The 19,661-nt window shown below is 38.7% G+C and overlaps 1 protein-coding gene across 2 annotated transcripts; it reads left to right on the top strand.

The window, feature by feature from the left end:
• Positions 1–8,354: 8,354 nt before the first annotated feature.
• Positions 8,355–18,703, top strand: LOC100702480 (acidic amino acid decarboxylase GADL1). 2 transcript variants are annotated; one of them, XM_003453840.3, is made up of 15 exons: positions 8,355–8,457; positions 10,143–10,333; positions 10,425–10,551; positions 11,664–11,754; positions 11,864–11,973; positions 12,603–12,718; positions 13,068–13,147; positions 14,099–14,153; positions 14,248–14,364; positions 14,459–14,523; positions 14,629–14,710; positions 16,615–16,814; positions 17,603–17,654; positions 17,777–17,866; positions 17,975–18,703. In XM_003453840.3, the coding sequence occupies exons 1-15, from the start codon at positions 8,439–8,441 to the stop codon at positions 18,146–18,148; spliced, it is 1,569 nt and encodes a 522-aa protein (XP_003453888.1). In that variant the 5' UTR covers positions 8,355–8,438; the 3' UTR covers positions 18,149–18,703. The 2 variants fall into 2 exon arrangements, with proteins under 2 accessions (XP_003453888.1, XP_005472408.1); XM_005472351.2 differs by lacking the exons at positions 8,355–8,457; positions 10,143–10,333; positions 10,425–10,551; ... (2 more) ...; positions 12,603–12,718; positions 13,068–13,147 and adding an exon at positions 13,879–13,897 and having other exon boundaries at positions 17,975–18,657.
• The last annotated feature ends 958 nt before the right edge of the window (positions 18,704–19,661 follow it).

Below are 19,661 nucleotides of genomic sequence, written 5' to 3'. Positions count from 1 at the left end.
GACTTCCCTTTTTTTTAATCAGTTTCACATGCAAATAGCGCGCATGCAAATAAGCTGTAGAAGAGACGAGCTAAAAATGTTAATATTGACTTGTACCTTCTATGAGCTCATTCTACTGCACAGGATTTGTGAGATTAAAATTGTGCTTTGGAGAATTTAAAATGGAGACGTCTGCAGAATTCAATACAATGCATTAACATGAGTGAAATGTACAGGAGAAATGTAATAGAAGAAGAAGTTCTAGCCCAGCGACTGTAAAGGCCGTGTGGACTGAGAGTGCAACCCATTGTGTCTTCAATGTGTATAATGCCCTCCATAATGTTTGGGACAAAGACACAAGCTTTGTAGTTTGGCCTCTGTACACCACCACAGTGGACTGTAAATCAAACAATCAATATGCGAGTGCAGACTTGCAGCTTTAATTCAAGGGCTTGACAAAAATGTTTTGCATGCAATGGTTTAAGAATTACAGCCACTTTTCTACACCGTCTCTCATTTCCAGAGGTTTAAAATTACTGAGAGACTGGCAATTTCATGGCCAGATGAGGACTGCTCTCTTGATGTTTAATGACAAATGAGGTGGACATTCTATCTAACATTGATTTAAAGTGTTACATTTATATTTGATAACTTTTCACTGTAATTAGATTGGAATTTTAAAGGTGAAACCTATCAGAACGAAAACTGTAGAAGTGGCCAAATTCACAATGTGGTACATTCTTTAAAAGAATGAATGCACCGACCAGCAGAACCAAAAGGCCCAAAAGACAAAAGAAGACAATTAATGTGGATGTTGTATGAACTTCATACCATCTAACATAGTCAAGAACACTGTTGAGGAAGCAGGTATATCACTGTGAAAGTCTAGAATCAAGAGATGCCTTTCTCAATGTTAATACAGATGGTTTATAACAAGGTGCAAACCCCTGGTTACACTCAAGCCTAGGAGTTAGACTATGCCAGAAAAAAGAGCTGCACAGGTGCATAAAAAAGTCTTTGAACCAAGATTAACCTGTGCCAGAGTGATGGGAAGAGAACGATATGGAGAAGGAGAGACACAAGTCATGATCCAAAGCATGCACAAAATCTGTCTAACCTGGTGGAGGTAGTGTTATGGCATGGGCACCTGTGTCTGCCAGTGGAACCAGGTCACTGGTGTTTATTGATGATGTGGCTGCTGATAGAATTAGCAGGAGGAATTGTGAAGCATTAGCCAAATGCTGCAAAACTGATCAGACTGGGCTTTACCAGTATATACCAATTTATATTAGTCTTTACCACTGATGCTGAACTTCTTAAAATTGAGGACTGCAATTCTTCATGCTACATTTTTGTAAAACCTCTTGAATTAAAGCTGGAAGTCTGCACTTTGATCGCATATTGAGTGTTTGATTAATAGTTCATTATGGTGGTGAACAGGGGGCAAGACTACAAAACTCGTGTCTTTGTCAGAGAATTCATGGATGGGTAGCTTTGCTTAAATCCTCCAGTTTCGAGAGAATGGGACTCATGAAGTGACATAATTTAGCAGGAAGTGCAAAGTCAATTCTAATGAGTCAGGATTGATTCCTGTGAAACTGGGTGGATTAATAATGCTTCTGATAAGAATCTTTTGATTGCTTTGTTAGATGCAGTGTGGTGTTAATGTGAGAACATTTGTTCAACTTTTTGACAGACAAAGGTTTTACTACTCTGTCAAAACACTGTAAGAAACCATAAGATTTGAGATAGCATGTGACAATCAGCATATTCCTGTAAACACCAATGCACAATCTGTCACACGAGCATGTGTCCATTCCTGATGGAGTGGCTGCTCAAGAACAAAACAGTAAATTATCAAAAACAGAAGATCAGCATATGCCTGCTGTAGATCTAAAGAACACTTGCAGCCGGTTCATACTATGTGACACCGATAAATGGGGTGACTTTAGCAAACCTTAGGTTATGGAGAAAAACGTGTGTGTAGGGCAGAGGTGTCGAACTCCAGTCCTTGAGGGCCGGTGTCCTGAAACTTTTACATGTGTCCCTGCTGCAACACACCTGAATAAAATTAGTAGATCATTAGCAAGACTTCATCACATGCTCAGGTGTCAACCCCTAACCTTACTCAAGTAAATTTAAATAAATGTAAGTTTTTGGAAAAATATAATTCTAAAAGTACTTTGATTGCACCATGTTCATTCATTAATGAGCTGCTGTAACATGAATCAAATGGCTGAATTGCCACCTCAGCATGCAGTCAAGTTCTATAGTCTTGCTAATGACCTATAGGGTCATTAGCTACCTATGGGGTGGGGTGTATGTTCGGAGGTTAATTAACATCCACTTAGATGAAGCTGGGAGACTCACAATAGGCCCATTGAATTAAAGCATGTGCATGTGTGTCAAGAGCATGTTTTTCATAAACTACCTTGGATATTAGTCTCAAAAATACATTTGGATCTGGATGAGGGGGAAAAATGAATGAGCCTGGTGTGGGGTGGGGGAATTGCTCATAAATAAAATTTTTTTTTAAATGAATAAAAATCAAGGTTAGTGTTTAAAATCAACACTTTGACAGTTTTAGGGTGATACTGAGAAAGTTTAAAACCATACTGTATGGGACTGAACTTCTTTCTCCACATTTATTTGTGGATTCTATTTGCCTTTATTTTGTTTATTCAAATTCTGTTGCCCAAAAATCCAAGAGAGAGATTAAAAATATTTCCTCCTTGTTTTAAGCATACAGGACTGTGACTGACTGTGCTTTTCTGTGTTTATAATTCCAATGGTTTTGAAATACAGCCCAAAACCATAACAGAACCTCCACCATGTTTCACAGATGGCTGTAGACACTCACTCACTGTCTCTTCTCCATACATATCAACATTGATTTGAACCAAAACTATTACATTTGGATTCATCACTCCATCAGATCTGTTGCCACTGTTTTTCAGTCCAGTTCTTGTGTTATTTGGTGCATCTCAGCCTTTTCTCTTTGTTTCCCAGCCATTGAAGAATGGCTTCACGACAGCCATTCTTCATTCATGTTACAAATGAATGAATATGAGTAACCAGTCACAGTGGTATTATATTATTCTACAGGAGAGGCTCAATACTCAGTTCTGTTCACATTTCTCCTCCAGTCTTGTCTCTGCTCTGAAACAAGCCATGTGTCTTGGTGGAGCAGTGAGCCAACAGATCTACAATAGCTGTTTCTCTACCAGGAAACATCTTCACTTGCCTATAAAACAAAGCTGGATCCCTGCAGCAAAACTCGTGTCTTTGTCTGAAACATTATGGAACGTTTTGTGATTGGGAATATAATGCATGTGAAAAAATACCAAAGATACATCAGTTTCATAAACTGATGTAAGTTTCATAAACTTATAGGCAAGAGTTGGCCTTTACCCTCAGCATTTGTTCATGAAATTGTGTCTTGCTTCCACTATCTCCAAGTTTTGCATTTCACTATAACCATAATATAGCCAGGTCCTAAAATATTATCTAACCTATTAGAGCTTGCAGGAACACTTTGAATAGTCTCTCATATGAAACGAGTGATCACATGCTTAAATGAGCATGCCATTATTCATTGTACTAATCCCACATTACATGTTTTAACAGCTATTAGGGTAATTAATGAAGTGATTGAGAGTGACCTTTACAACTAATGAGCCAGATTCATTCATTTGCCTCATTTGGGCGCTGTGCAGTTGCACTCAGCAGAATCTGTGAAAATCTTACTATCGAAACACAGGAAGCAGTTTGTGGTGAGCTGCTTTCCTCCTTTCTAGTTCAGTTTCAGGCACTAAAGATGTACACTTAAGTGAAGGTGTGATCAGGCTTTTATGGTTTCAGTTGCATGATATCACAAACTATTGACAAACTGGCAGAAACTCAACTCAGAATAAAAACAGGATTCTACATGAATATAAAGCAGAGGAAATACTGTTTGGCTATGGCGATGTCCTGTTTCTTATTAAGCTGGGATGCAAGATTAATTATAGTGAACATGAATCATTAACTAAATTATTCACCATGCAAAATGGTATTATTTTGTTTTCTTTGAAACATGACACGAACAGGTGGTTTAAAAAACAAAGTTAATTTTTATTAATGATTTATCCTAATTTTTTTATTTTGTGTGTAGATAAGTCACGTGAACTCAGTAAACTTTACTGAAGCAAGAGCTCTACTAAATTTGAATCGTACTTTATACCCTGCTCAAAAAAATGGATAGAAAACTTTCTAATAAGAGTTCAGCATCAGGTCAGTTAAACCTGTGGGATATTGATGGGGTCAGTGAAGTAGCAAAAGGGGCTCTTAATCAGTTTTAGCTGCTTTGGTGTTAATTAAATTAACAACAGGTCCACTAGAGGAGCAACAACGAGACAAGCCCCAAAATAGCAATGCTTTTTGCATTTGGCTATGGTCAGTGTCACTACTGGCAGCATGAGGCGATACCTGGATCCTACAGAGCTCACACAGGCAGTCCAATTCCTGAATAAATAAGTGCCATTGCCAACGACAGAAGTCATTATGAATTGACTTTATAAATGAAAGTTAGGAGAACTTGTTTAAAGTATTTACATTATCTGTTAAGAGAAAATGAGCTTAGTTTATTTAGATTTGCTGCTGTGGAATCATTGGGCTCATTGTTGTGTTATATGACCCAGTTCTGGGCAAGCTTTAGCTGCCAGACAGATGGCCTCACATTTGACTTTGATATACAGAGGAGCTTATGACAGTGGGTGCACAGGTCACGTGACTGCAAAACAAGCCAAAATCAGCACTCCACTAGCTGCGGAAGTGCTGATAACATTAAAAGAGAAATTAAGTATAACCAGAACTATACTCCTCAGTATGGGGCAAAAGATAATTCAATATGATGAGGAAACATAAATCAAGAAAAATACACTACCTGTTACACTAGCACTAGGGGGTGGGGATAGGGGGTATTGATATGCTTTACAGGGTTAATACAGTGAAGCTATATAGTGCAGTACCAAATTTAGCCACTTGATGGGAATCTAAGTCTGATTTGTGCCTTTAGGATTCTCCAGACAAGATCATTCCTGAAAAACTTTCATGGCAAGAGTAAAGCTGTACCATAAAACAGCAATTAAAAAATAGACAGGTACAAAAAGAGCTTTAAGAATAAAATCTCATTCAGATCTTTTTTAGCGTTCAGATCTAAATGTTAAAACAGAAGAACTGTAAGACCAAGTGCAGATTAAAAATTTGATTTAAAAGGAGAACTCTGTTTATTTAGCATCTGGCTATATTGGTGATTTGTTGGTGACCTCGTGCTTATTAAAAGATGCTGCTACAAAATTTAGATGCTGTTTCCTCCAAAATGTTATCACATCTATATTTAAATTAAGATCAGGAAACAACGGAAAAAACAAAAAACAATCCGTACCAATCAGGTGATCAGAGAGGCTGATTGCTACAGTGAGAGTCAGCAGCTTAGCCATAAAAGCAGTGGTGAGGCAAGGAAGGTTTTGTGATTTAGAGAATATTATTATAAGATTTTGTATGTGTGTAGGCTGGTGTGTTATTTGTATTGTATTTGTGGATCATTTATGGACAGTAGGAATATTATATCCCTTAAACTTTTCTACCAACACTGTCCATCTAATATAAGCAGCATATTTGTTTTGTAGAGTAAAATTATCCAGCTGATTGTCCTGGCTATCTCACTTTAGATCAGAATATTCTTGCTGGTATTAGCATATAGTAGTTGTACACTTAGCAAACATTAGGAGTTAGACTAAACCATGTTTGCCTGCTTGTGCTGCAGCAGGGTTTAAACTGTAACCACTAACTTTATACAGATGATGCATAAACTTTTTTTGACTTTGTCATGTTTGGACAATTATTGGCCTACAGGAAGAGCATTAGTCTTTGGTTCTAGACTACCAATAGTTTGCTATTTTGTTTGTTTTGGTTTGTTTTTTGAAAGACCCAGGTTCTCAATGTTCTGTGCATGAACACACATGTGGTGATGCAGTGCCTGGTCACGTTTTTGAGGAATTACCATTAAGAAGCAATCATAAAAAACAAATAAATAAACAAAAACTAATCTACGTCATGGAAGGAATGCAGTCTAAATATACATTTTCTTTCTATGAGCAGGACAGGAGAACACAAAGAAAGATGTAAGCTACCAGAGAGGTGAAGAAAATGGGTATTTCAGACTGACAAAGACTTCACACAGTTCAAATGTGTCACTCTCCTGAACAGACCCACTGACACAGCCTAACTGTCTCCAACTGTGGTGTGGAGCCAGTGCAGGTGAGGTGCCGACAAGTAGGTGGGTGAAAAATAGGCTACAAAACCAGTGACAGACAGTGTTTCCTGATGCTATTGCGACTACTTTTGTTCAGTTACATTTAACTTGGATCCTTTTTTAAAAAAACTGTTTGTTATAATTTCATACTGTGAAATTTCATTTCACTCCCAAGAGCCTAAAATTGTTGCTGTAATCTGGCAAAAATCTATCAGCATATCAAGATCCTAACAACACCTCTGTTCACTGCTGTCTTGCCTGTCAGCATCCAGATAAGTAAGAAGTCATTTAAAATCATATTAACGTGCATCATAGCAGAATTGTTGATTCTCACTGTAGCAGTCAGCCTCTCTGATCATCTGATTGGTGCTTTTTTTCTTTGTTGTTTCCCTGATCTTAATTTCAATCTAGATGTGACCACATTTTGGAGGAAGCAGCATCTAAATTTTGCAACAACTTTCATTATTTCATAAGCTTTTAACAAACCACCATTTTAGCCACATTCTAAATAAACAGAGTTTTAGAAACTAGCAGATGTCTTTCTTTAAGTCAAGTTTCTAATCTACAGTTCTTCTGTTTCCACATTTCAATCTGGATGCTAAAAAAGAGAAATTTCCATATGATATGACGTTTTTATGGAAAATGTGTGTTTGTGTATGAGTGTCATTTTTTAAAGTAAGGTAATGGTCAGATACTCTGCTAGACCTCAATCTAAGATGTGTAAATGTGGAAGCCTCCTTTCTGTCCACCGCATGATGCCTGGGCACTGTACAGTGATGGTCCCACCCACTCACAGCAGCTGGGAAAAATGCAAATGTTGCTTATGCAATAAAAAGACACTGAAAAAAGAGAATTCATGGATGGGTAGCTTTGCTTAAATCCTCCAGTTTCGAGAGAATGGGACTCATGAAGTGACATAATTTAGCAGGAAGTGCAAAGTCAATTCTAATGAGTCAGGATTGATTCCTGTGAAACTGGGTGGATTAATAATGCTTCTGATAAGAATCTTTTGATTGCTTTGTTAGATGCAGTGTGGTGTTAATGTGAGAACGTTTGTTCAACTTTTTGACAGACAAAGGTTTTACTGCTCTGTCAAAACACTGTAAGAAACCATAAGATTTGAGATAGCATGTGACAATCAGCATATTCCTGTAAACACCAATGCACAATCTGTCACACGATTTATGGTTAAGAAGTGAATTACAGACATGGTTTAAACAAATGATTTGCATTTTAGTTACACTTTCATTACATAACGCTGTCTTTTGTGTGGACATTTGAAGGAATTGCTTTTAATTGTCCTGGATTCTGCACAGTGGATTTTTCCACAACATGACAATCTCCATATACATTCTGTTCTTCGAGAGGTGAGTCATGTAACCCGAGGCTGCTGAAAAGACAATTACAAAACAGAAATTTGACTCCAGTGCACAAACTGTACAAACTGACTCAGCTCAAGTCACACTATTACCTCAACACCCCAACCAGTGTAATCATCTGATAGAGCTAACTGGTGAACAATAAAAAAAAGAAGTAAAAATAAACTAAAAATGGCCCAGTGCAGTAGAGTAAATCCTTTGATTACATATATGACCTACATTGTGCTTAAATAGGCTAAATGCATGTCAAAAATCTATCTCCTATCTCAGTCATCCAGTTGAGCTTGAAAAGAAGAAAGAGGCTTCTCCAGTTCTAGAATAGCTGGAATAGAGTCCCTGCTTTATACTCTGCTTTATCAACGTGGACTTATAAAGCAGTGGGTACTAGAGCACTTTTAGAAACCGTGGCCGACCCCAGTGGATCCTGGTCAGGTGCTCCGACAGGATAATGCCCCTAACCTCGGGACTGTGGAGCATTATTAACAAAAATAAAAGCATAAAAAGTGAAAATGGCTGGAAAATTTTAAGGACACCTTCTGCGGATGTTGCAGGTTTCGCAATCTTCCTCGAGCACTTGGAGAAAACGAATTAGTGGAATTTTCCTCTCTGAACACAAACCTGTGGAGTCTTAATGGAAACTTACCGGAAGAAATCATCAGACATGGCACAACCTATGGGCGCAGCGCTGTTTGGAGACATGCGTCAGTAGGTGGCAGTGAACGATATAAATACGAGACACGATGCAGTAATTACACAGCATCACAGTACACCTGTATGAGAGCAACATGGAAGGACACCGCAAAGGTAAGACTTTAGGAAGTCATTCTTTATTTAGATGGAGAGCTTAATTTCCCAACCAGGAAGAGTGTTAAATCACCAAACACTCTAATAATAATAATGATCATGATGATAATAACAATGCTTGCAGTATTATTAACTGAACTATTGGTTCCCTACAGTGTTGAACTGTGCGACTGTGATTTTGTACAGAAATTTCATACTGTATAAAACTCATAGCAGGGTTAATGGGGTGTGGTGGCTTTGTGTTAGTGGTGAGAATCCAGCTATTTGGTTCAAATAGGTGTGCAAAAGGCAATCATGCTTAACTAATGTCTTCCTTAATGAAATTTCATGTCAAGCATCATGTTGCTACAGGCAGCTTCTGAAATGTGCTCCGTAGTGTTGGACTCTTTGAGTACTCTGAGGCCAGCTATTACAGTTGTGGGTCTTTGTTGGCATTACAGATTGTAAAAAGTAGTATCAAAATACAAGTAAAAAAGCCAGTGCTTGATGTCTCTGCTTTCTGTCTCTGATAGTTAACCCTTTAACGCCTGAACTATGAAATAAGTGCCAGGAAATTTACTTTTTTTGATACTGAACTATTTATTCTGACAAATGAGAGAAAAAAAGGAAATATATGAGTTTTTATTTGTATCATATTCACTATAGCCAATATAGTTAAGAGATATTATGCCAATTACTAATCTCACTTTAAGGTGCGATAATGTTCTGATCAGTTTTGGCTTTTAGTTTCGTCTTTGTCGTGTTCCAGAGAGGCTGCTTTGCTTTGTCTCCTACTGGTGTCAGGGAAACAGTGTTGTTGGGAAACAGCGCTTTTGGGAGACTGTTTAGGGTGTGTTTGAAAGCAGTTGGTCAGTCTCAGCACCAGCTGACGTAGGTGACTGTTTTCTGGGACCCCTTTTGGGCTTTGGAGGACTGGGGTGTGGTTTAAGAACTGGATTTAAAACTTGACTAAAAATGTGAACACTTAACTCTGGTTGACCGGCAATTGTTGGTGTTTTTGTGTGTTTATGTAAAGTCTATCGGCAGCGTTTCTGCTTGGTGTTTACCCCAACAGTCATAGCTGTGATGACTGGGTGGACCCCATACTTCACTACCCTGCAGAGCAATGAGCACTGAACTCTAACTGGAATTTAGAAATGTAAAAATAAAAGTGTTCTGTTAACTGGATTTAGAGCTTTTATAATCTTTCCTTTAGTGTATTCACAATGTTGATGTTATAGTTATACTACTATGGTTATACCAAGGTGTCATATTGTTTTGATGTGGGTTGATACCTGGCTGCTCTTTTCTGTGTTTGAAAGATAAAACACTTTTACCCGAATTTCTCTCAGTACTATAACTAAGTCGGTGTTGAAGGTGAAGTGCAGAAGTGAAATCAGCTTTAAGAGAGAAATAATCTTACAGGAAAGTGGATTACAGAAGAAAGTCTGTGTCAACTGAACGAGGAAGTGTTCCATACTAAGAATCAAAAAATGGGAAATTGGAAGAAAAAGATGAATTGCTGAATTGTTACCAAACAATCTTTTACTTCAGCCAGCATTGAGGAAAGCTCTGGAGAGCCTTCTTTACACGAAGACTGTCATGTTTGTACATAATTTGCATCGGCTGAGCTTTTCAAAATGTATCTAATTTTTGATAAAGCCATTAATGTCAGAACTCAGATTATTTCATTTGTCTTTATTCAGAAGAGAAAACCAGTTTTGTCCAAAGCCTGGCAGATCCAGGTCATCCGGTGAAATGTTCTCCAGTCATCATTGACAATGTTCCTCTGAATGGACCCACTCTGAATGTACTCATGTCAGAGAACTTCATTCACCAGTCCATGTCCATCATTGTGGAAGATGCAATAAAAAAGGCCACAGATGTCAGAGAAAAGGTAAACAATGAATGTATGGATATGTAACTATACGACAACAAATTCTGCTCTGTTTGACTTTGACAGTGACATGTTTGTTCCTGCTGATCAGGTTTGTGAGTGGCGCTCTCCTGAGCAGCTGAAAGAGCTGCTGGACCTTGAGCTGAGAGATGGGGCAGAGTCAGAGTCTGAGATCCTGCAGCGCTTCAAAGATGCCATCAGATACAGCGTCAAGACCAGTGAGTGTTTGAAATGTAATGAACTGAGATCCGAACACGAAGACAACACTTTAGGAAAGTGGCTTCCTGAGCTATTATGGTGTCTCTGTAGCAGTGATGTGGAGGGACATTTAATGAACCCAGGCTACCAGATGTAGATACCAAATACCCTGCAGACAATCATCAGAATTATGGGTAGATCAGGAGACAATGGCCCCTGGGCATAAACGGGCACAAACAACATGTTCTCACTCCCAAAGCGTAATATTTGATGCTAGGTGACAAATCGTCAACATATTACGCCTCCGGGCACCCAACAAGTCCCTAAGTGACAAGATCGGAAAAATGAGGAAACGTGAGAACCGTTTGAAATCAATCTACACATGTTCGTTCATTTTACTTAAATCGCTTTGGAAAACACTATTCCACATCATTAAAGTGCTGGTTAAGGTTAGGGAGAAGGTTATGGTTAGGGTTAGGGATAAGGATAAGGATAGAGTTAGGGCTGGAATACATGGCTGGTAGGTGTATTACTGGTGGACCATAATTCTACTGGATTTCATCCATAACCCGGCGCATAGCATAAGAACACGGAAGGTCACCTTTCGCCTTCCTCAGGAACGCCGCGGGACGTGACAAATCGTCAGGATGTTACGCCTCGGGCACATGAAGCTATATGTCGTTTAGTGATCCCTCATGTCTCCTTAATGTAATTTAGCCCCTCTTTAATTGTTGACACCTATTTTCTTTTATATTTCTGACATCAGTCTGCTGGAGTTTTTAATGTCTCTCTGTTGCTGTTTTCAATTGGCCGAGGTTTTGTATTTCACAGGATTTCTTTGTAGTTTCTTTGCTTGTCTTTGTTGTAATACAGCTTTTTGTTTAGTCTCTTTACAACCCCTTTTTAGTAATTTTGTTATTTTTTTGACTCCCTTTGTTTCTCTTTATATTGTAATTCCATTTTTGAGTCCGTTGGATCTCGACTTAAAAAAGATGCTGTTGTGTTGAACTCTTGAAGATGTCAATTCTGAATGAAAAAATGACACTTTGATGCATTTTTACTTACTTCAGGATGTTTGATTAGCCCTCATCTGATTCTTACCTGGCCTGATTCAACTTTTAATATTTTTTAGCTCATCCTCGTTTCTTCAACCAGCTGTATGCTGGGATGGATCCCTACTCTATGGTGGCAAGCTTCATTATTGAGGCCCTCAAGCCCAGTCTGTGAGTTACAGCACTTATTTACAGCAAAATACTTTGTAGAGAAATCCTGCAGAATCATTCACTATTCAGTACTGTTGTAATATTTGGTAAATGTTTGGTTTTTAATCAGGTACACATACGAGGTGGCTCCAGTCTTCACGCTGGTGGAGGAGGCTGTGTTGAAGAAGATGATGGAGCTGATTGGCTGGAAGGATGGCGGAGATGGAATCTTCAATGCAGGTACAATCGCTGACAGATAATAGCAGCAGGTGTACCAGAGTTGGAGAAAGAAGAAAATAGTACAACGTCAACATATCAAGTCATGAAACTGATAAAAAAAAAATGAGACTGTGACATCCCCTCTTCTTTTAATGACACCTTGCACATTTTTTAGAAGATGGCCAGTTATTGTAGTGATGAAAACCAAATGCTTATACTATACTGGCTGATATAGGAATTTAGCTGCTCAACAGCTTAAAACCTGCTTTGACATATTTTTATGTGATAATGCATCCAGTGAGAGGTGACAGGTTGGTTTCTTGCAGAAAAGCCAGTTTTGCACGTTCTTGTAATGAGTCATTCAGTTGTGTTATCTTATGATTCTTTGAGAAATAAGGATAATCTTGGTGGTAGTATATGTCTCTCTGATTACACTACCTCAAAAATTGTTAAGGTTGCCCATGCCGTGCACACAAAAGCTTCCACACTGTCACAGATTCTGTGTTTTTAACTGTGTGTGCCACATTTCAGTAAAATAGTCTTCAGTTTGTGCATCATTGCACTTTGTCACAACCTTTTTGGACACACAGTTGAATGTCAATATCTATTTCTTTAAAAAATAAACATCTCCTATCTTGCTTTCCTTCCAGGAGGTTCAATGTCCAACATGTACGCTGTGAACTTAGCCAGGTACCGTTGCTGCCCTGACATAAAGGAGAACGGCCTCTCTGCTGCTCCACACTTGGTCATGTTCACGTCACAGGAGGTACGTTTTCTAAAATGTCATCACAAAAAAAATTATTTCTCTGATTTTTTTTTTTGGCCACATTTTCTTACTTCCTAAAAGAAAATTCTTAATATAACTTTTCTCAGAAGAAGCTCTCCTCTGTCTTTTGTCTAACCCTCTTAATAAGCAGAACATTATTTTCTGGCCTCTTTAACACAAACGGCATGAATGTTTTACTTGCTTGATTAAGCAGACAAATCTTGTATCTCTTGAGGGGATGCTCGCCTTGCAAATATACCAGATTCTTTGAACAGCGGGTCACGTGGTGAAATTAGATCTGCTTTGTACGATCGTAATTGTTGCGTAATTCTTCCTTTATCTCTTTCAGTGTCATTACTCCATTTCCAAAGCAGCAGCTTTGCTGGGGATTGGCACAAAGAATGTTTATGCGATACCATCTGATGAGAGGTAAAGAGCCACTCGCACACTCCTGTCTGTTTACACCTACAGAGGGACCTGACATTGCACGGTCCAGAGTTGGTGTGGGAATACCTCATTGTGTTTCAGTGAAAATGACACTTCCTGTGTTAGTCAGAACATAATCTGCTGGAGTAAAAATGAATTAGGCTACGTTCACACTGCAGGTCTTAATGCTCAATTCCGATTTTTTGATCAAATCCGATTTTTTTGTCTGCTTGTTCACACTACAAATAAAATGTGACAGCAAACGCGCTCTAGTGTGAACCCTCAAAGCGGCCCGCATGCGCAAAAGAAGACGTCACACACAATGCGCTCTGTTTAGACCCAGACCAAACAGTATTGTTTGACTGATGGCCCTTAATATAAAGACTTGTTTCGGACTTTATGTTTCCCAATTTTGCTTTAAGTTATAAGGTTATTTTGTTATTTACATATGGCCTAATAATTATCCTTATTGCTGTTTTAGAGAGGAGCGGTGCTTCAAAGGATAGTTGCAGATTTCTGTCAGAATCTGCAGATTATACAGTACAAATAAAATGTTCACGTTTCTCCAACGTTGTCTTCCCAACAGTTTCACTAACATCTACACGGGATGGCCAGGAAGCGTTCACGATGGTCTTCTCGGGCGCTTCTCCGGCGCTGATAATTGGCGTCTGTCTTGTGTCAGTGACGTAAAAAAAAAGGATTTAATGCGACATGACCATTCAAACAGCAGTCGCTTTGTAAAACATCAGATAGGTATCGGATTCAGTACCACATACGAATGTGACCCAGATCAGATTTGAAAATATCGGATTTGTGCTGTTCACAATGTCATACCATGATCGGATATGGGTCGCATAGGGTCAGAAAAGTCGGATTTGATGCGCTTTCGCCTGCAGTGTGAATGTAGCCTTAGTGACGCTGACTGAATGATGAGTTGCTGTGTGTGTTTTTCAGAGGGAAGATGATTCCTTCTGCTCTGGAGGAGCAAATATTATCTGCCAAAAGTGAGGTGAGCGAGCAGTCGCTGGCTGTTGTGATGGGCTTTTATTAAAGTTACAGGATTATTGAACAAAATGTTCCTGTGTGTGTGTGGGTGTGTTCAGGGTGCAGTTCCCTTCATGGTAAACGCCACTGCCGGAACCACAGTGCTCGGAGCATTTGATCCCATCGACGAAATTGCCGACATCTGTGAGAAGCACAACCTGTGGCTGCATGTGGATGTGAGCCCTATGATTAATTAATCGATTTATTTATTTCCTGTAACCATGTCTGACAATCAGCTCTTCTTATTATAATATTCTCTTTTTTCCTCAGGCATGTTGGGGAGGAGCAGCTCTCGTGTCCAGCAAGCATAAACACCTGTTAAAGGGCATCCACAGGTAAACAGGCAGCTGTATGGATGAAAGCATCGTTGCCTCTTATTAAAGTGAAATGCTGATCGTTTCCCGTTGTAAACTCTCCTCCTGCTTTGTGCTTTTGATCAGAGCCGACTCTGTTGCCTGGAACCCTCATAAGATGCTGATGGCATGTCTGCAGTGCTCGGCTTTCATGGTCAGAGACAAAACGGTAAGCATATATAATCCTCATCAACAGACTCCTCATCTGTGGTCCAGAAAACTGCACATGTGACTGTGACTTCTTACATTTTTGGCCTTTTTGCAGCTTCACATATTTAGGATAAATCTTTGACAGGAAAAAAGTTATAAATTATAACAAGCTTGACACTACTTGTGTGTTACATACACAAGTTATAAAGAAAACTTTAATTAAAGTTATAGTCAAACACAAAAGGTCAGCTGAATGTTAGGTTTGGCTCCCACTCACTTCTCTCAAGGCCTGAAAGACAGACTCAGGGCTGTTGGGTAATTCTGCAAACTCATCCAGTGAGGTTCATCTGTTGGCTCTTGTGCTCTTTCTGTTAACAGAAATTCAAACTAGAAATGTAGAGTTTATCCATTCTAGACAATAACTGTGCAGCTCTGTCATGATGTCAGCTCTGTCATGATGTCATCAGTGAGTCAGTGCAGTTACTAATACTGTGCTACACGAGTACATGCATACTTTGGTTCTTTTTGTTATTTTTTTTTTCCTGCATGCAGTATGACACTGCAGGGAGTCAGTAGTACATATTGCATGATTCAGAGGTAGCAAAAGTAGACATAATCTTCACCTAAATAGAAATACAGATAATTGTGTTACATCAGCTTTTTACTTTGTTAAAGCTGATTTACTGATTCAGGCTCTGAAATATACTCAAAGCATAAAATTGAATATGAGCTGTTCTACAAGCTATTTTTGTTTAAAGCTAATTGAACCTCTATGGGCCAAAATAATAGAATAATACAAATAATATAAATACAAGGGAATATGTTATATAGAACACAAGCAAAGAAAATTAAAGGGAAGAGAAAAAAATAGCTTTATTTGCTGTTTCTTAGTTTGTAGATGGCTGACTGAACAGAAAAGCGAATGTAGCGTGGAGACAACAAGATGAGTTGTAGTGGTACAGGGGAAAGAACCACTTAAAAATAAGTCACAATCATTTCTATTGTGTACAATGCACACGTACAACAATTTAAGCTCGTAAACCAAAACAACAACAAACTATTTTTACATAACCCATACACCCTATATACATACATATATGTTGGTTGTTTTTTTTTAAACTGAGTAATGTTTGGACATTGTGGAATTATATCTATGTGACAAATACCTTAATGAATACTTTAATACGTTAATCTATATATGTGAGGATAAAGGTGAGGTCTGTTTTATGTCAGTCCATCAGTGGTTGTTGAAATTCTGTAGACTTTAGTGTAACTCGGCAAACATGACTGGAATATGAATGTAGGTCAGAGAAATATGACCAGCCACGTGCGCTTAATTAACAAGTTGAGGCTAGGACAGATCACCAGTCTAACTGTCTATATAAACAGTGGAGCATTAGACAGCTATGTGCTTCAGCGCGGTCATTCAGCAGAGCTCTGAGCCTGGGGTGGACCTGCCAGTACAGTCCACTGCAGACCAGTTCTCTTGTAGTTCTATACATAACATATCGTTAGCTTCATAGCATAATTGCCTAAGTCACTTTGACCAGACAATGACTTAGGCACTTATGCTATGAAGCTAACGATATACATTTATACATAATTCTAAATGCTCACATAAAGGCCTAGTTGCATTATGCTGTCAACATGTGCAGGCTTACACTTTTTCCACACTGATTAAGAATCACTGAGGGAAAACTCAGTAAAAGGAAACTTTAAACAGTAAAAGGAAACATTCAGTACAGTCCTAAATACCCATCATTATTTAGCCTTGTGCAGACTACAAGTCTTGGTTTCCTTTTTTTTTCTTGTGCTGACATAAATAAAAAAAAGTTCTCCGACTGATATACCAGGGTCTCTTACCTCCTGTTAAAATATAAAATGTACTCTATATAACTCATCTGTATCCTTGTGCTTCCTCAGAGTCTCCTGCAGCGCTGCCACTCTGCACGGGCCTCTTATCTCTTCCAGCAGGACAAGTTCTACGATGTCAGCTACGACACGGGGGACAAGTCAGTGCAGTGCAGCAGGAAACCAGACGCTTTCAAAATCTGGCTCATGTGGAAGGCTTTGGGAAGCAGAGAACTGGAGCAGAGGGTGGACAGAGCTCTTGCCATGGCAAGGTCAGTCTGAGGAACCATGGGCTGCAGATAAAAATCACAGTGACTGCATAGCAATATTTACTAAATCAGCTGGTCACAGAAATATGCACCAAAAATTTATGTAGTGGTCTTTTACACTACAGAAGTATCGCTCGTTCATGGAATCCAGGCTTTGCAGGATAAATGACAAAAGAACAGACCCAGCAGTGCTTCATGCATAGAGACTGAGGAAGAGCCTGCAGTGAACTTTGTGCTCTAATTTTAACTGACAATATGAAACGATGTGCACCACAGTGGTGACCAAGCTGGTGCACAGTGCACTCTAGTGGCCATTTTTGTTAATGACCTCAGTAATAAGCAAAAATGTGGAATGGCATTATTATCATTTATATGTTTAATTTCAATAAAATAAAAATAATAAAAATGCAAACTATACAGTAACATTTTAATAAATTAATTAATAATTAATGAAAAATATTACTGTTTTTAAAATTATTGGCACACTATGTAATCCCTAGGCTATATAGTACATTCTCAATGCATTTTATAGATTTAGTTGCTTTAATAATTAAAAAATATGTAGTTAATTATCGATATGAATGACTAATGATTGAATTAAAAAAAAACCCAGTTACATTAATATTAACCCCAATTCTGAAAATATTGTGATAAATGCAAAGACTTTCCCTATGACAGCAGGGACAGGCTCCACCCCTAAGACTAAGTATTATTGTGGCTTGTATGTTTAGTGGTGGAAATGACGATATAAATCTGTGCTGGAATCTGAAGCTAAATCTTCTTCATCACAGGTATCTGGCACAAGAGATCAAGCAAAGAGAAGGATTCCGTTTGTTGATGGAAGTAAGTTCATTTACACTAAACCACTAAATTTCATGTCATTATGAACTGAAAAGAAGCATTTCATTCATGTTTTTATTTATTTATAGAAGTGCATACATCTCAAGTTTGTATTTTCTCTACAGCCTGAATATGCAAATATTTGCTTCTGGTACATTCCACCCAGCTTGCGAAACCTTCCAGATGGCCCTGAGCTCTGGGGAAAGCTCCACAAAGTAAGTTGTTAACCACCTGAAAGTGATATTCTAAAATGTGACGGTGACCAAATCCTCCGCAGTGTGTTTTGTGCCAGTCACTGCAGTGTTCCCTCCCTCCTCCTGCAGGTGGCACCTGTGATCAAAGAGCGCATGATGAAGAAGGGCAGCATGATGGTAGGCTACCAGCCCCACGGAGAAAAGGCCAACTTCTTCAGGATGATCATCATCAGTCCTCAGGTCAGCAGGCAGGACATGGACTTTGTCCTGGATGAGATCCATAATCTGGGAAAGGACTTGTGATGACTCTCTAGCTTTGCACATCAGAGGCAGGCTTGTTGAGAACAGGGCCAGTTTTACCACCACCATTATGCAGCCCCCTCCACCTTTCAGTTTTCACTTCCTTTTGTTTTTTACAAAAATGTATTTAATCTATTTAAATGTAAGTAAGGCAGAGAAGTGATGTAATGACAGGGGCAGAGATGTATGTTTGTTTACCTGCTACCTGATTTCCTCTTGATTTATTTTTGTTATAGTTTTTATATCTCATAGTGAAATGCTGTTTGTCTTAGATTTTTATTAAAGTCCTAAAAGTGATTTCACTCATCAACTTGTGAATGACTCGTTAATCCGCTAGCTTACACTGAGAGTGCTCACACAATCCATCAAAGATGTGTTAATGTTTTACCAGAACACAGCAGGTCAGCAGAGGCCCCACACGATCACTGTGGCTTAACAGCCACAGCATGCATTCATGTTTATCTCACTAAGTGAGCTTATCTTTGTAGATGCTAGTGACCTGAAATCCTTTGTTACTCTGCAGAAGCTCATAATGGAAGCATCAGCTGGCAGCAGGGTGTTTAAGTCAACATCAGTGAAATACCCCAGCGAACTTGAAATAAAATATCTTAGCTGATGGCTTCTTTTCACAAATATATGAATCTTTATGCAGAGCCCAGAATGAAAGAAAGAGACTCTCTCTCGCTATATATATATATATATGTATATATATATATATAGGAGGATGATATTTTGTCCCACTGTATACTTCAGTGTATATTGTGGGTTTACAATAAAACTCAACTTGACAAAGGTGGTGTTCAGACCAGGAACCTTCTTGCTGTGAGATGACCTTGTTAACCACTGCGCTAACAAATTTTGCCCAGTGTAGCCAAAATTTCCGAAAAAAATGTAGAATCTATAAATTTATGACATGCTGGTGGCGGTGTGTGAAAAAATATCCAGAATCAAAGGCAACCAAAACCACAAAAACCACAGACAATAGGATAATTATCAAAAGAAAAATTTAGTCTCTGTGGTAATGTGCCACTAACAACTGGTCAAGTATCACATCCATGCCTTTTCCAGACTCTTACAGTAAATGCATCACACACAGTGATGCAACCAGATTCTTACTCTGGATGGCATTACCTTGGCCTCCAGTAACACTGCGAAGAACCTTGGAGTCATTTCTGACCAGGACATGTCCTTCAATGCACATATTAAACAAATATGTAAGACTGCGTTCTTCCATTTGCGTAATATCTCTAAAATTAGAAATATCCTGTCTCAGAGTGACGCTGAAAAACTAGTTCATGCATTTATTACTTCCAGGCTGGACTACTGTAATTCTTTATTATCAGGATGTCCTAAAAACTCCCTGAAAAGCCTTCAGTTGATCCAAAATACTGCAGCAAGAGTACTGACAGGGACTAGAAAGAGAGAGCAGATTTCTCCTGTTTTGGCTTCCCTTCATTGGCTTCCTGTTAAATCCAGAATTGAATTCAAAATCCTGCTCCTCACATACAAGGTCTTA

Source organism: Oreochromis niloticus, linkage group LG11 (genome assembly GCF_001858045.2).
Source record: "Oreochromis niloticus isolate F11D_XX linkage group LG11, O_niloticus_UMD_NMBU, whole genome shotgun sequence".
Classification (NCBI taxonomy): Eukaryota; Metazoa; Chordata; class Actinopteri; order Cichliformes; family Cichlidae; genus Oreochromis; species Oreochromis niloticus.
This window is presented reverse-complemented; position numbering and strand designations above follow the sequence as displayed.

Bases quoted from the DNA above. Each gene is read 5' to 3' on its own strand.
- LOC100702480 (XM_003453840.3), top strand. The intron at 10,552-11,663 runs GTGAGTGTTTGA...AATATTTTTTAG, and splicing joins CAGATACAGCGTCAAGACCA to CTCATCCTCGTTTCTTCAAC. The intron at 16,815-17,602 runs GTCAGTCTGAGG...TCTTCATCACAG, and splicing joins AGAGCTCTTGCCATGGCAAG to GTATCTGGCACAAGAGATCA.